The 17,111-nt window shown below is 48.2% G+C and overlaps 1 protein-coding gene and 1 long non-coding RNA gene across 4 annotated transcripts in view; one reads left to right on the top strand and one right to left on the bottom strand.

Moving 5' to 3' along the window:
• OPCML (opioid binding protein/cell adhesion molecule like) overlaps positions 1–17,111 on the bottom strand; it is a 1,158,538-nt gene that overhangs the window by 553,770 nt on the left and 587,657 nt on the right. The window contains exon 3 of one of the 2 annotated variants that reach the window (XM_055131031.1): positions 11,548–11,632. In XM_055131031.1, the coding sequence (XP_054987006.1) occupies positions 11,548–11,632 (85 nt within the window). Of the gene's footprint in view, positions 1–11,547; positions 12,275–17,111 lie in introns of those variants that run through there. The other variant, XM_004614131.3, reaches the window with a different exon arrangement.
• LOC129403399 (uncharacterized) overlaps positions 11,605–17,111 on the top strand; it is a 53,269-nt gene continuing 47,762 nt past the window's right edge. Inside the window, exon 1 of one of the 2 annotated variants that reach the window (XR_008629180.1) lies at positions 11,605–11,696. This is a non-coding gene — a long non-coding RNA (uncharacterized LOC129403399). The remainder of the gene's footprint in view (positions 11,697–17,111) is intronic. The other variant, XR_008629181.1, reaches the window with a different exon arrangement.

The raw sequence follows: 17,111 nt of genomic DNA, 5'->3' as shown, positions 1-17,111 counted from the left end.
AGGGTCATGCCTGAAATATATATATATATATGTATATATAGTTTGCTTACATTACATGCATTTTCAAAATTCTAAGCAATTTCCTATAATATGGGGGGAGGAAAAAGCTCTTTGCTTTTATCACTTCTATTCCATACAACATAGTAATTCACATGTTCTATAGAATACATACATACATGTTGTGTCCAAACCAGAGAAATTAGGCAAGAAAAGTATCTAAAAGGTATCCAAAATGGAAGGAAAGAGATTAAATTATATTTCTCCTCAGATTACATCAGATAATCTACTATGCATAAAATCCTAACAATTCCACCCACAAGTGTTAGGACTGATGAATAAATTCAAGGAGTGGTAGTACAAAATCAACACATAAATGTTAGTTGCACTCCTATCTACTCACAGTAAACTATCAAAAAAAAGCAACAATTCTATTTATAATAACAAAAAAGGTAACATACTTAGGAATAAAAGTTAACTAAGTAAGTGAAACAACTGTACACTGAATGCTGCAAAAGTTACTATAACACTTAAAAAAGGACAAACACTGTTTAAAAAAATCCACGTTTGTGGATTTTAAGACTGAATATTAGTATTGCCAATAGCATCTAGTAATTTACAGGGTGAACAGGATCCCTATCGGTACCCCAATCAGTACCCCAGTGTTTTATATTTGTGATGTTATTTTTGTTTTTGCAGAATTAGAAAAAATTGAGTTATAAAACTATCTCAAATAATCAAAAATAGCAACAACATTTTTGTGAAAGAACAAAGATCTCATTTCCCCCCATAATTTAGCAACTTATTACTCTATTTTCATTATTTTTAAGTCCTTATTTAAGTACATATTAAATAAATTTTACTTAAATAAAATTATATAAATTTAAAATTTGTTTATTTAAATAAATTTTTATATTAAATATTTTAAAGATACTAAGGCAGAGTGACAGCTATTGCTAATTGGTATACAATGTTCAGGCACCAATCCCACCACCTGTGTGAACTTCCTTCCAGCCTAGCTCTTTTTTAGGTCTGATTGTTGCAGTGTGGATCTCCTGCTTACAGGGCTGCTAACTCTGTAGTTTGGATACTTACATACACAAACCTCTACACCTAGAGTGTGCCCAAGGCCCTTCCCCTTCCCATCACATTCATCTCTTCTTACCATTCCTCTTGATTTCCTCATTTCTCCAGTCTAGGATTGAGGGTAACCTGGTGTCCCTTTTGACACCACACAGTCCCTCTTCCTGTTTTTCTTTTCTATGTGCCACAGATGGCCAATAGATACATGAAGAAATGCTCATCATCACTTATCCTTAGGGAAATCCAAATGAAGAGGATGATAAGATATCATCACACAACAGTAAGAATGGCACAGATCAAAACCAACAGAGAATAATCTGTGTTGGGGGGATGAGGGCAATAGTTCCTGGTTCAACCATTATGGAAAACAGTATGGAGGTTTCTAAAAAAAAAAAAAAAGTAAGAATAGAGCTGCCCTACTACCCAGCAATTCCACTTCTAGGTATCTAGCACCAAGCACAAAGGATTCATTCAAAAGAAGACGGGCACACCATTCTTCATAGCAGCACTCAGCACAACAGCTAGGATATGAGTCCACCTTAGAGTCCACGGAGAGGCAAGCAAATAACAAAAGCTGTGGTATATAGACATACACTTCTGGAGGGTGCTCTGAGGGTGCCATCCAGAGACCTGGGATTAGGGCATTTGACAAGAGGTCGCAGGGTGGGTAAATGGGCTGCTAGAGTTTAATGGACAGTTTCATTGAGGAAGATGAAAAGTTCTGGAGACAGATCATGGTCATGGTTGCCTATAAGGCACATGGATTGAATGACACTGAACTGTCATATGAAAATGATTAAAATGGTAAATATCATGTTATGTCTATTTTAGCACACACACACACACACACACACACACACACAGGGACATGGAGGAGCTCTCAGAAGTGCTTGCTGGTGTGGTGGATACAGGATATAGAGGGCAGAAGCACATCCACGGTAACACTCAGACCGAGTGTCTGATTAGTAAGTAAATGCCCCTTTTTCTCCCTCGCCCACCCCCCTCACACCCTGACCTACAGGCCCCTGACTCTCCATATACATTAAGTCTACGTGAAGTTTTAAAGAGCAGAATCCAGGCTTAATTTCACTTGATCATGGTAGAGTGCTGGGCAGAAAGTGGGCAGTGAATACTGCTGTTTGTTTAAACTATGAGTTCAATCCCATATTAAAAAAATAATGTGCCTATTTATTGGTGAGTGCTACACATCCAGCTGGAATCTATGTTCTTGCAAAGTGGAAGCTGAATATTTCTCCCTGAAGACCCCCAGAAGTGCACAGAGAGTCCTTAGACTGTTTCCAGTCAGGAGACTGAGAGGTAGAGAAATCCACTCACTTGTCCAGCCATACATAGAGTCAGTACGTCCCAGGGTTGAGATAAGAAGTGAGCGTTTATTCCTGCAAAGTCTTAGCTTCGAGATGGGAAGTCTACTTTATCTTACATGGCACTAAGTGTTTATTGCCTAGCCGGCGGTAAGCAGAGCCAATACTCAAGAGCTGGTATGAATTGCTCTGACTCCATGGCAGGAGAGGTACTGGGGAGACACTCCAGATCCAGCATGAGCCAGTCACGGACGCAACTGCACTGCAGAGTCAAGGATGCAGGAGCAGAAACTGTCCGGCCTCTGCAATTCTAGATGATTCTCTCAGATTCTCGGGGGCCCTGGAATTTACAGAGCTGCACTCCCAGAATGCACCCCCTCTGTCCTGCATCTTTGGTATAGAGGGAGGGGTCAGGGTTCCTGCTCCTGTAACAGCTCAGCATCTCCTTCAGGGGCTTCCAGACCAACAGGAAGTTCCCCAATGCCACCACTACAATCCACTGAAGGCAGGCAAGTGAAATACCAGCAATCAAGGAAGGCATCACTATCTCCAACAGGGCCAGAATCTGTGACGGCATTGCCAGTGACTGCCAGACGCCGAATAACTTTTGATAGAGAACAATGTCCTCATTAGGAAAAAGTAGGTATTCAGGGGTGTGAGAGAGAAAACAAAAAAAGAAAAGACAGAAAGAGAGGGGGGAGGGGAGACAGGATAAAGTTCTCTTTCCAACACACCTGAGTACCCTCTGTGTTTTAAGGCACTGTGTTGGGAACTGAGACATAAAGGAAAAGAGAAGGTAAGAGCGTGTTTAACCGAAAGCCTGGAAGAAGCAGTGAGAGCAATCCTGGGTGGAAGTGACACTGGGGAGCCATGCCATCAGTCCTCCCAGGGTGCCTCATATAAGCTCATGGCCATGAACCTGGGTCCTCTAATGAAACACCAGAGGTGCTAGATTCCCTGCAAACAGATGGGGGAATCCCCTCTTTATCCATCACAAGATGCTTCAGACTGAGAGCACCAGTCGGGGAAGGCATTCATCACAAGTCCTGCCCCATCCCTGGGCACCACGGTTTGAGAGTCTGCACCGGCGGGGAACCTTACAGTCAACTGCAGCGACACAAGCGCAGCTTGGCTCACCCCTCCCCAGACTGGGAGAGTGGATGTCTTCAAGACACACTTGAAGGGTGTCCACGGGACAAAAATGGGCCAGGGAATGCAAAGTGCATGGGGAGATTGTCCAAGGCTGGGAGAGACAGGGCCTTGGTCACTTTGATCCACTGGAGAAGGGGGCCTGGAAGGACAAGACATGACCTCTGATAACAGAAGGACTAGGTAGGATTCAGTGGCAAGAAGGGGGTGTCCAGAGCTAGTCATAACTGAGGCTAGAAAGAGCCAGACCTTGGCTGCTAGGGGCACTTGAGCTAATGTGAGGCCCAAAAGCAGACTTTTCAGCAGCCATGACAAGCTGCAGCTAACATTAAGCCTCAACTAGGCCTCAGTTTCTGTTTCCCCAGAGCAGGACTTGCCATTTCTGGTAAACTCCCAGTTGAATAATACACCTAGATAAGGAACTGGGCAGTTGGATCTGGCCAGTTATGAGGGGTCACCACACCCTTCTTGGAAAGAATCCCAAATCGTTACTGGTACCTGCTGTCTAATTGCTGACCACTGTTGTAAACAGAGCAATGCTAAAAATAGACCATTATATAAACTGCTTCTTAACCCTATATAAACTGCTTGTGAGTTGGAGTCAGGGTCCTTGTCAAGACTCCACTGTGTTGGATGAGATTTGGATCCTAGCTCGAGCTAGCACTGACTTGGGCAAGTAATAAAGTTCCTTTGTTTTTGCATTGTCGTGTGTGGACTTGGTCTCTCCGCAATTGGGGATCTGAAATTGGGCACAACACTAATGGCTCTTGCCTTGATTAAGGTTGGGGTTGGGCAACTGTATCTGATCTGGGGATATGGACAGTCAGAGTGGACAGGGATACACATCAGAAGCGCAGAGACACAAGTGCAGAGACACAAGTGACAGATGGGTGCTATGGTTCCTCTTTCTTTCTCTCCCCTTGATTCTAGGGCAGATGGAGGTGAGGTTACGCTTCCGGCCAAGGAGACCCGCTCCTCTCCGGCCTCTTTCTCTTCCTCCAGCTCCCAGCTGATACCTCGGGAAAATCTCCTCCCTCTTCTCTTGTATCTGTCATTTCCTCTCATCCCTCTTTCATCAATATTTATGAAAATATCCCCACTCATCAGAGAAGCAACTGTACAGTGGAATCAACTCAAATCAAAGCGACTCATCTGAAAATTAAATTTGGCACAATAGAAACAATAATACAAACTTTAAAACTTTTCAAAGTAGTCAGAAAGATCTTTGAGAAAATGCCTCCATATTATCTTCCTGTAATTACGCCTACTTTTCCCCAGCACTGGTGTTCACGATAAATAGAAAATTATCATACTCGGTTTTTTTTTTCTCTTTTGCGTAATTACTTCTTCCACAACAACATTGTTTTCTATTATTCTTCATTGCTAGTATATGGCATTTTGGGTAATTATGAGTTAAATTATCTTCTGTGGACCAGCCAGAAAACTTAATGGCCACTTAAATCCGTCTTTGTTCCTATTATAAAATGGAAACTTGGTTAATCGAGATACTATAAATCTTCAGGCTCAGTGAGAATGTTTCAGAGTCAAAACGAATTCTTCAATATTTTATTGATCAGTGCTTCTATGCAAAGTCCAGGCAAGTCCATCAGCATCTCTTGGGTTTGAGCAAAATGCACCATCTCTGGAGATGGGGGTCACGTGATTTCCTCTGGGTCTGATTTGCAAAGGGGCAGAAAGCCCTTTGGTGGCTGTCTATCTGTCCAGCCTTACTGGTCTAAATTAAGATATACCAAGATGGAGAAGGGGATTAGGAAATGACTGATTTTGAGATTTTTGAGAAATCCTTCTCCCCAGCCTATTCTTTCATCAGTTCTTCATCTCCTCCGAGTCTCCTGGAAACGTTCTGTCCTGGAGGGGCTCTTGTCAATCAATCACCTTCACCTTCGGAGTCTGCAGGGTCCTGTGTGTGCAGAGTGAGGTCATGATCCGGGTCCCTATAGCACTTAGGAAATATCCCAAGCCCAGAGCATCCGGGGGTGTGCTCAGACAGCATAGCAGCCTCCTGGGGGGTGGGGCGTCACTCTGCACTATGGCCAGCTGCCTCCCTCCCCGCACCAGGCATTTTGCCCTGTGGTGCAACAAAAGCAGCAGTATTGGCCTTGTTGGGTCAGTACATAGACACTCTCTGCTCACTCTCAGAGTGGGGTGCTATGTAATCGAGAAAAAAACAGAATTCTAGGGGCAAAGCCAATTCTAACAGTTAGTAACAGGCTGTGAACAAAGTTGAGGCTAACTTTGGGGAGGAGGGAAGATACCCCCAGCTGTGCTCAGGAATCCACACGCTGCTGGCAATGGAGTCCAGTGCTCCTGCTTCCAAAACGTGCTCCAGCCCTTGGAGCGAGCTCCTCCATCCGGGATTCAATGGTTTGACTCTTTTGAGCCTCCATCTCCTAGGCTGTTCACTGGGGACCACAATATTCTGGAAATGACAGCACAGGGAATCCCAGAGGGAAGCATGGTCAGTGTCACTAAACTAACCAATACTAAAGGCTTTGGGATACTATCCTCCAGTGAGGGCGAGGTGTCCCATCTCTGACTTCTCAATCACAGAAGTGACCCACACATGGAGACCGCGAAGACATCAGGACTTCCATCTTCATGCCTCAGGAAAGACCCTGCTAGGGATTACAGAAACACCACACACACACACACACACACACACACACACACACACACACACACACACGCACGCACGCACACACACACACACACACACCACCACCACCACCACCACCAAGATCATGACAGTTCCTGAGAGGGAGGTGGGAAGTGGGGGGTGAAGGAGGAGGAGAAGGCAACACCCCCATCCCCCGTGCCTACTCCATGCTGACCTCTTCATTTCAAGGGGTCCCAGCACCAGCGAAAGCATCTTCCTGCAGGGCGAGAACAAACTAAAGAACCTGAAGCATCCACCGTGTCGTGTCTGGATTTGGAAATGTCCCAACAGCTTCCTGCTCTGTTCTCAAGTCAAGAGGCTTCACACGTGTCTTAGATCCCAGTTCATGCTTAAGAAGTCTCTCAGAGGGGGGCCAAGAGAGACATTACATCGGGGAAGGAAGGCTCTGGCCTTGTACATGGCTGGTTGAGGTTCAAATTCCAGCACCCCAAAAGGTCCCTACCAGGAGTGATGCCTGAGCATACAGTAAGGTCTGAGTAAGGTCTGAGCACAGCTGGGTGTGGCCTAAATCAAAGTCTATTAGAAGTCCCATCTGGGGAAGGTCCCACATTCAGGTATGAGCCACCAGCAGCACCCATGGGTACCAATATGCTGAGCAGAGTCCAGAAGTTCCTCTTTGTTCTCTGCCTTGCTGTGGTGCCTCTAAGTTCTACACCCCCTGTTGAAGCCAGGCAGGGAACACCTGGTCACCATAGGCTGTAACCGAGTGATTGGAGCCTCCCCGCGTGCTGAGCAGTGTAACCCCCATGCCGCCGGGAGGGCTGCTCTCGGCTGTGAACTCCAGGTCACATGGCCAAACATGTGTGCCTGAGTCACAGCACGCAGTGCTGATGCTCAGAAGCCAGACAGTCCTGGCCACAGGGCAAGGAGCAGGAGGCGACATGAGTCCAGAGAGAGAAAGGGGCATGAGGGAGAGCGGATGGAGATGGGTTGAGTGAGAGGTTACTGTGGCCCAGTTCCACTACACCAGGAGTGACTCATGGGACACGTGGCTTTCGAGTTGGCAGAGTGATGCCACATGCTTTATCTCACTGGATGTCAGGCCAGATACTGCTCCCAGGGACCTGCGGCTGAATCTGGAGGGCTCCAAATTACGAAGTTAATGAGTAGCAGAGAAAGTGCAATGCAGGGCTTCAGCCCCTGGGCCCAGTGCTCTCCCTGGAGGTGCAAGGCTGCCCGGAGCTGTTCTGGGAGAGCCTCTGTTTCCTTGTTAAGGTGGGTCACAGGACTGCAGGCTGGTCTAGGCACTCTGCAGCAGGAGCCTTTAGAGCAGTGAGCTGGTTGCACTCACTGCTCCCTCCGTGTTAGAAAACTCGAGAGCCTGGTAGTTGTGTGTGTGTGTGTGTGTGTGTGTGTGTGTGTGTGTGTGTGTGTGTTTGATGAGTTTCTGCAGTTTACAGTGCTCTCAATGACGACTTCTCATGCACATAATTCCAACACCACATCTACCACCAGTGTACCCCTCCCCTCTCCCGAGGACTGTGAGACCCCTTGTCCTAGGAGCTCCATCTTTCAGCTATGGGTCTCAATTCTCCCACTGTTGCTTTTGGGCTTCTGTTGCTACCTTGTGTACCTTTAAATCCAATATATGGGACAAACCTGACACCAAAGGAAGCTGCTCACGGTGAGGGGCTCCTACAGGGGTGAAGCACACACGTGTTTGCTCAAAACAGAAATTTTCCTTGGGAGAAGTTGATGACCCATTGCTTGAGCAAAATTCGACTGCACAGATTATTCCTGTCCAGAATCCAATTCCCAAATACTTGAGGGGAGGGTGGATGAGCTCAGAACTCCAAATGAAAATGCAGAAACATTGCAAAAAAGAGTTCCAGAGCATAATCCAAAATTAGTGAGCCTAGACCAGTAAAACAGTTCATGCTGGCAGCCTCCAAAAACCTCAAAACCCAAGCAGTATTTTGGGGGCAACTTTCCCCTGTTAGTGGGAGGGTTGGGGTGACCACTCCATATTACTGTACCCCTCAAAATATTCCTACACAGATGTAATGAGGTCTCCCAGGGAATGTGAGCCAATCTGGCGGTCCATGAATAAAGTATATCTGGCCACCAAAATGACTTCAAAGAACCCAGCTATGAACACGGCACATTCCCTGGTTCCCTCCTGACTTGGGCACCAATTCAGATCTGGGACCTAGATACTTGTCACATCTAATCTAACAGAAAGGCAGAGAACATTTTTAACCCAACAGCAGATAATTAGAAAGAAATTATTCTGGCCAAGAGGACCCATTTGTAATAATGAATTCAAATCAGATTCATAGAAGCTATAACTCAGTCATCGTGAGCACCGCCTTCATTTTCCATATCATCTCTTGTCCAAGCAGGCAGAGTAACTCGATATTCAAATCATTATTTTTACTTTTCAAGGAGCCATGAGAAGGAGTGACGAGGAAGATAACGTTACCTCACTTAGAGAAAATGAGTGTCATCCACGCTCCACTGTTCAGTTCAATGGACTTTATGTCAGAACCCTTCCTTGAGTTCCTCCAGGCAAAGGCCCACCCTGACAAAGCAAGTCTCCAAGGAAAGGAGATGCTCCTTCTCCGAGCCCTGCAAAGTTCCACTTGAAAATGTCAGGAGGATCCAGATTCCTGGGTCCTCTCCTGATCTTATGGGACCTTTGACTCCTACATGACTTCATGCAAGCATTGGAATTGGGATGTGAAGACCCAGTCCCCTTGGAAAACTTGTTCTGTTGGAGGAAGGGTATGAAAACTATTCTAGCTTGGCTTTTTTCCCCCTCAAAGCCTTCTGAACACTGCAAATTCCCAAACACACAATTCTCAAAGAATACACTATTAAGGAGATGACAGAACACTCATACTTACAAATTGCAATCGCTTTGACGCAAAAAAAAAAAAAAAAAAACCACCACACACATAAAATAGAACACGATAGGTTTCACTGGCGCTGAAGCTTTCAGAGCCCAGAAGCATGCACGCTCCCTTGGAGAAGTGACAAATCCGTTTCTCACCAAGATGGGCACACGGCAAGCTATTAGCCAAGAACCCGAGAGGGGCATGGGAGGGGAAAAGAGATTGACACTCTCCAGACGCTAACATGTCACTCTCTGACACTCTCCAAACAGCATAGAGGAGATATTTATGCTGTTTAAAAGAACATGCCAATAGTGAAATCAGGACATTAAAACTTGGGCTATAATTATAATAAGATATTAAGTGAAGAAGGTGGAGACGGGGATGAAGACTAGGCAAGGGCATTTAAAATGGAAGCATCTGATAAAAAATGAAGGGAGAAGTGAAAGAGAGGAACTCAAGAGGTTATGAAGAGACTAAAACGTGGCCAACATGCTCCATTTCTCCATGCCAAGGAAATTGTACAGAAGCGGAAAGGCGAGATCAGCTAAAGACATACGCTTCCTCTCTGACAATCAGGTGGCAAGTGTAGCAGCGACGTTTGAACATGGGAGGTTTTATTTTCTCCGCAAAGCATAAAAAGCAGCTCTTCAGCTTTTTTTTCTGGTTTTATTCCCATTCCCATTCCCTCACCCAGCTGCTAAACATTAGAATTGAAGATCATGAAAACAGGCCAGCAGCTAATAAAAAATAAAATAATAAAAATAAAAGGAGGACCAAGCTGGCCCTCTGCTGGTGAAGTTGCCTCATTACAACCCAGGCCAGCTTCAAGCGTTTTAAGTTTCCACCCTTAACTTTCAGGGGGCAGGAAGAGGTCAGAGGAGGTGGGATGTCTGAGCACGGAGATCTTTTTGCTCCCAGTAAAAGAGACTGGTAAAGAGAGGTATGTAAGGTAAACAGAGGCAACGGTGTCAGTTTCCCCGAGAGTCATCAGTATGCCCCGCATTTTCTTGTTCGGTGTTTTGCAGTCCAGGACCATTAACTGTCCTGTTCCACGGGCAACAGTCAACATAGGGGCTATAATCAGGGAGTGAGCTCCTGAAACTTCCCAGGGACAGCTCCACTGGTTGGGACAGGCTGGGGATTCGGTGACCTTTAGCCCCCTGCTCTCAAAGAACGTGGTTACCTTTTTGGGTTCTGGATCTGTTATCTGGTTCCAAAGGAGACACAGCTAAGAAGCAGCGGAGGAGCAAGCACCCTAGAGCAGCAAGAATCTGAGCTGAGCCTGGGAGGTTCGGAGAAACAGCCGTTCTCTCCATCCCTCAGGAGAGAGGCCCTCTCGCATCCAGACACGGTCCGACCACCGGAGCAGGAAGGAAAACCACTCTCTGGCTGGGAGAAGCCCGCGTTCTTGGCGGCTCGTCTGGGACAGCATGCTTTATATTCCCCATAACCATCAAAGTCACAGACAGGGCAAACGCGTTCACCCTGTGTGCACGGCGAGCCAGAGTTAAGCTGGGACGTCCCTGAATCTGTCTCCGAGGACCAGAACTGCCTCATTAAAGGGATAAAAGATGATATCTGCTGAGCTGGTGGAATGTGGTGGCTGCATTTTTATTAAAGTCTCTGCTGCGGCAGGCCTGGCTCCCCAAAGGTTCATACTCCCAGAATCTCCCCCACCACACACACACAACACACACTCACTACCCCTGCCCCCCTCCCCTACACACACACACACACACACACACACACACCATCCCGAGGGGGGCGGGGGTTGCCAGGAGCCTGGAAGTAGTTCTCCATAACTCATTACAGTGAAATACAAACCTTTTCTATTGTGCTCTTCGCACAAGCGGGAGACAAGGCAGGTAAAAGCTACCTGTCTCCACTCCTGCACCCTAGCCGGCAGAGGGAAACTGCCCTGGTAATTCGCAGTTCATAACAGGCACACGTGTGTCTTGGATCCGCCGCTAAGCAGACACTACTAACCATGGCCATTACTGCGACTGGCCAGAGGCTGGAATGTTCCAGATGTCTGGAGCGCATCACAGACCGTGCTGGACTTGACAGTGTCGCCAATGCACCCCTCCTTCCCAGATCTTAGGCTAAACGCCTCCAGTATTGCAAACCCAGCGCCCGTTGTTTGCCCCTTGGAACCAAAGGCTACGAGAACCGAGCCCAGCTAAGGCCGCCGACACACGACACACGAGTTCCCGGCACGGCCCTGCGTGCTGGCCTGTGGGATCCAAGACCAGATCACCCGGCGCAGACCACCAACCTCGTGCATAAGAACGCGTGTCCACCGCCACGGAGCACGGGGGTCCCGTCTCGGACTCGGGGCCAGGGTGGGGTCCCTTCCCGCGCTCTGGGCCTCCATGTGCGAACCATCCGATCTTTGGTCCAAACCCCCTGACCCCAGGAATCCCCTCAGGGGTCAGTCCCCTGCCGAAGTCCAGCTCCCTACCTGAGGGTGGCGCTCTCCCCCTGCCGGACCGTCACGTTGTCCATAGCTTTGGGGAAGGTGGCATCTCCGCTGCGCACCGGCACTCCTGTGGGTATAAGGAACAGCAGCCTGAGAGACACGACCACGAGGCACTTCCAGGGCTGGAACAGGTACCCACTGACCCCCATCCTCGCCAGCCACAACTTCCCAGAACTCCGGCGGGCAGCGGCGTGGTCCTGGTGCGCCCCGGCCCGCGCGGGGGCGGGTCTGGGAAAGGCCGAGGGAGGCTGGAGGGCGCGCGCCGAGAGGCCGGGGACCGAGCAAGCCAGACGCCAGCCGGGATGCGGGGCGCGAGGAGGAGGAGACGAAGTCGGGGCTCTCCGGAGCCCGCCGGTGCTCGCTCGGCTCCTGCCGGACCCGGGTGCCCCCTCCCGCAGCCGAAAGGCGCTTCCTGCGCGCTCCCCCGGGGAGGCGGCGGCCGCGGGGCGGGGAGCGAGGCGGAGGCGCAGGGCTGAAGGTCACCGACGGCTCGGCCCCGCCTCGCCCGAGCAGATGCTACTTTCCGACGCAGCCGGGCACGTTCTGCCGGGCGCTGGCATCAAAAGTTTATGGCGCGGAGGAGCGAGGCAAGTGTCTGCGGCGGCTACGGGCGCGGCGCTGCAAGGCGGCGGCCGGGCGGAGCGCAAAGCCCGGCCGAGCGAGCTCGCACATCTGGGGCGCCGGCGCCCCGCGCCTGCCAGCGTGTGCGCTCGGGAACCCCGCCCCGGGTGCCCCGAAGTTGCTCCCGCAGCCCCGCAGCCCGCGCCCACGCTGGCGGCCAGCCCGGCCCGCAGGCTCGGGGCGCACGGGGAGCGGGGCGGACGGCGCCCCCGCCTCCTCCTCCGGGGACGCGGCGCACGGGCCGCGGGGACGCGCGGACGCCACGCTCGGCGGGAGCAGCCGCGGCCACGGGGTTGTCATGGCAGCGGGTCGGCGCCCACCGCACTTGCCCCGGGAGCCTCAGGGGTCCGGGCTGAGCCGAGAGACCCCGGGCGCGCCGCGCGCTCGCCTGCGGGGGCAGGACCAGGGCCAGACGGGCTCCGCGCGTACTCCCCGGGGCCCGCCCGGGGCGCCCTAGCTGGGGGCCAGGGGCGAGGATCCTATGGGGCGAGGCAGAGCTGCTTGCGGGCGGGCGGGGGGCGGGGGTCCCACGCCCCCCGGGCCATCCCATCCGTCCCTCCAGGCACCCGCAGCAGAACTTCCCCAGCTCGCACTGGCGCCCCGACTCCGGTTCCCACGCCGGGGCGCCGAGCCTCGGTGGCCGCCAGCCGCTGAGGCTGCGCCCTCTGCGCCCGACGCGGTGTGGCCGCCGCCTCCGAGCACAGAACCGTGGAAAATCCCCTTTGAGAGTTGCAAGCGCCCGCCACTCTCAAGCGCTAGTCCGGGCCAGGCCAGGCCGACCCCTTCCGCTCCCTGCTAGATACAATGCCCAGTATTTCACTGACCAAAAGTCCTTCCCTCCCCCCCACGCCCCCAACTTCTCCGCCCACACACAAAGTTTCAGGGACAGTCTTCACAAACTCTGTCTTTCTGGGGGCATCACAAAGTGTTTCCTGGACCATGTGTGATGCACTTGGTTCTAGGACTTTCTCAGATTTCCTTAGAGCACGCCACGTGCTCAGATTAATTTTCTGCCACTTTTTAACCACTCCCCCCAAAATCGTGGGTCTGTGGAGATGTTTGCCCTGCTCCCCTGGGTGAGAACCTAGGGGCTCTTCTATCTTTGAACGGACACTCCTGCCTTTGCTTCAATACATTCAAGGATTCCTTTAGCTGTTACCAGATACAGAGAGAGGGTTTCCTCTCAGTCATGGGGGCTGGGAACAAGTAAACACTGCTCCCCACTTCCCACTGCAAAATGGTAGCCCCCCTCCCCCCCGGGACACTCTAAGTCTGAAGGTTTTAATCAACACATCATACCTTAAGGAATAAAGAATCCTTGTCACTAGGTATGAATAGAAGCGTTCTTAAGTTTTAATATGAAAACAGACATCTGGTTCCTTTCCAGAAAACAGAGCGTTATAAAGGCTCGCGTAAACAGGGCAGACCATTTATCTGACATTTGCTTTCTTTTTGTTTGGGGGGTTGTGGCCAAACTCAGCTGAGCTCAGGGTGCCTAGGGCTTAGGGTAGAACCCAGACTTCCTGCATGCAGAGGCATGCACACCACCCTTGGTGATATTTCTCTGCCCTTTCCTCTATCTCTACAGCCATTGCTTTCTCTCTGCCCACTGAGCTATCTCTGCACCCACTGAGCTGTCTCCCTCCCCACTCCGCTGACCTGTCTCCACCCACTAAGCTATCTTTCCACCCACTGAGCTATCCCTCCGCCTACTGAACTATCTCTCTGTGCCCACTGGGCTATCTCTACACCCACTAAGCTATCTCTCTGCTCACTGACCATCTCTCTGGTCCCCCACCCTGTGTGGCCCTGGGCTGCACAGGCTGAGAGGAGTTCCACTGGAGTTCCACTGTCCAGGACTGAGAACAGAGAGAGCAGCCATGACTCTTGGTTGGGATGTCAGAGGTATTTCCTTAGGGTCTGCTCATCCCTGGCTTTTCCCTATACACATTTGTGCATAATCCTCCAAACTTCTACCAATCCCTATCCACAGTTACCAGCCTGGAAAGGTTTCTTAGTGCTTTAACCTAGGGAAGGCTAAGAAGCAACATCCACAACCTCCCAATGCCCTTGACTCCTGAATGGGGTATGGTCTGGCTACCATACTCCTGCCCTTGGGTACGGGTGCACCTCAGGCATTCCCTACCCAATGCATCTGTCATCCCGGTGCCACGGGAAGCCATCACTTGACCACTTGACGTTAGGCCAAGTCAATGAAGGACTGCTCCAGGTGGAAGTTACCATGGAAAAGAAAGAAGGAAAGAGCACAGGATTCTAAGTGGCTGGAGGAAATCAGAAGAGAGACAGACCACCAGAGAGATCAATCAGTGAGCCTACAGCATGCTTTGCATGTGAGAAGCCAGGGTTCCATCCCTGACTCCACCGCAAGTAATCTCTGAGCACAGAGCCAGGAGCAATCTCCATATACCACTGGGTGTGGTCCAAAGAAACAAAGAAATACATTGACTTGGGGAATTAAATATCCTTCATAAACTCTGCTCTTGGCAGTTGGCAACAGGGCAAGAGGGAATAGAAAGAATGACTCCTTCCAACAATACTGATAGCTGGATCATAGTGTATTTCTGTTCTCAGTTTTCGGCAGAAACACCATACTGTTTTCCATAATGACTGCACTGATTTACATTCCCACCAATAATGTATGAAGGTTCCCATTTCCCAACATCCTTGTCAACTCTTGTTTACTGTTGTTTTGATAATGGCCATTCTAACTAGTGTGAGGCGATATCTCATCAGGGTCTGATTTGCATTTCCCTAATGATAAGTGATGATGAGCATCTTTTCATGTGCCTGCTGGCCATCCGTATGTCTTCTGTGGAGAAGCGAATGTTCAGATCCTTGGCCCATTTGCTTAATCAGGTCCTTTGTGTTGTTGGTGGTGAGTTTTATGAGTTCTTTATAAAGTTTGGGTACTTTAACCCATCTAACAGCTAACCCCTTCAGTTCACACCACATAACACCTGTTAGCTGTTATGTGGTGTGCAAATATCTTCCCCATTCAACAGGATGTCTTTTTTATTATTGTCTTGAACTTATTGTTTTAAGTTTGGTGAAATTCTTATTATTTTCGCTCTAGTTTCTCTGTGGTTGGAACGAAATTTCCAAAGACATGCAGAAGCCCAGTGTCAAGAAGCTTATTGCCCGTGTTTTCTTCTCTATAGTCTCGGGTATTGCATATAATTTTATTGCATTTTGAGTGGCTTGGTTTCGAATAGTGGCCAAAAGTTACATTCTCTGGTATGTGACTGCCCTATTTTCCCTGCACTGTATATTGAAGGAATTTTCCAACTTGGCTTATTGAAGACACCAGAGGCTGACCCATTGTATACTTTAGTTCCCTTATCACATGTCATTCACAATTTATTTCTGAGTTCACAGTTATGTTTCAGTGGTCTGTGTATCTCTTTTTATGCCAATGCCATGCTGATTTGATAATGATTGCTTTGTGGTATGTTTGAAGTCAGGGAACGTGATATTTCCATTTTATCTCCCTCAATATTGTTTAATATTGTAAGGTCTTTTGTCACTGAAATAAAGTTTAGGATTTTTTTTCTGTATCTTTGAAGGATGTCCTTAGGATTTTAATAGGAATTACCTTGACTTTGTATATTATTATAGACAATATGATCTTTTAATTTTTCCCACCCATAAGTATGTTTATCTTCTGTATTATATTTTTATCAACAGTATTTTATCATTTACAACAAATGCATCTTTCGTTTCCTGGGTAAACATGATCTTGGGTAGCTTGTTCTTTTGAATGCCATTGGAAATGGAATGGTTTTTCTGACCTCTCTCTCTATAGCTTATTCTTTGCATATAAGAAGGCAATAGAGTTTTGTATATTGATTTTGTAACCTGACGTTTTACTATATTAATTTATTATGCATAATATTTGTTTTGAGTCTGGTATTTTGTATATATGTGTACATATACATATATATTATCATGCTATCTGTAAGTAGTGATAGTTCAACTTTTTACTTTCTAACTGGAGCCCCTTTATTTTATTTTCTTTAATAATAACTCATGCCCAGATTTTCAATGTGATGTTAAGTAAAAGAGGTGGTGAGAGTGACCCTGGCCAGGTTGGTCCTGATCTTAAAGGAGGAGCTTTCGAATTTTCATCATTGAGTACAATGGTAGCTGCGGGTTTGTAATATTTTGTTCAATTGTATTTATTCTGTTCTCTTATCATGGAGAATATTTTTTCAAATCATAAATGAATGCTGAATCTTGTCAAATGTCTCTTCTACATTTATTGAAATGCTCATATGATTTGTATCCTTCCTTTAGTGTATGGCATTAATTGATTTTCAGGTTGAAAGAGCAGGAACATCCGGAAATAAATCCCACTTGATTGCGGCCTATGGCATTTTTGATGTATTGCTGTATTTGGTCTGCTGGCGTTTTATGGAGAATATTTGCATCTGTATTTATTATACATTAGTGTGAAGTTTTCATTCCTTATGATGTCCTTATCTGGTTGTGGAACTGGGTTATCTGTGCCTCATAAATGTTTGTGGGCACTTTTCTTCTTTTTTTTTAATATTTTTGCAAGATTTTGTGAAGGTCAGATATCTTACTTTTATTTTTTTTTGTCACACCTGACAGTGCTCAGGGCTTACACCTAGCTCTACACAAAAGAATTGTTCTTGATGGTGCTCAGGGTACCATATAGGATGCCAGGAATTGAACCTAGGTCGACCACGTGAAAAGCAAGTATTGTCTCTCTGGCCCAGAGATTTGCCTTTAAGAAATCAGTAGACTGAAATAGAGAAGGGAACACCAAGTACAGGATGTTGGAATGACCCATTCGGGTTGAAAGATGCATGCCAAAAGTAGACCATAGACCAAACATGAAGGCCACTCAATACCTCTGTTGCAAACTACAACACCCAAAAGGA

This window comes from Sorex araneus, chromosome 3, assembly GCF_027595985.1.
Source record: "Sorex araneus isolate mSorAra2 chromosome 3, mSorAra2.pri, whole genome shotgun sequence".
In the NCBI taxonomy this organism is placed as follows: Eukaryota; Metazoa; Chordata; class Mammalia; order Eulipotyphla; family Soricidae; genus Sorex; species Sorex araneus.
The sequence above is the reverse complement of the archived record's forward strand: the minus strand, read 5'-3'. Positions and strand labels throughout refer to the sequence as shown.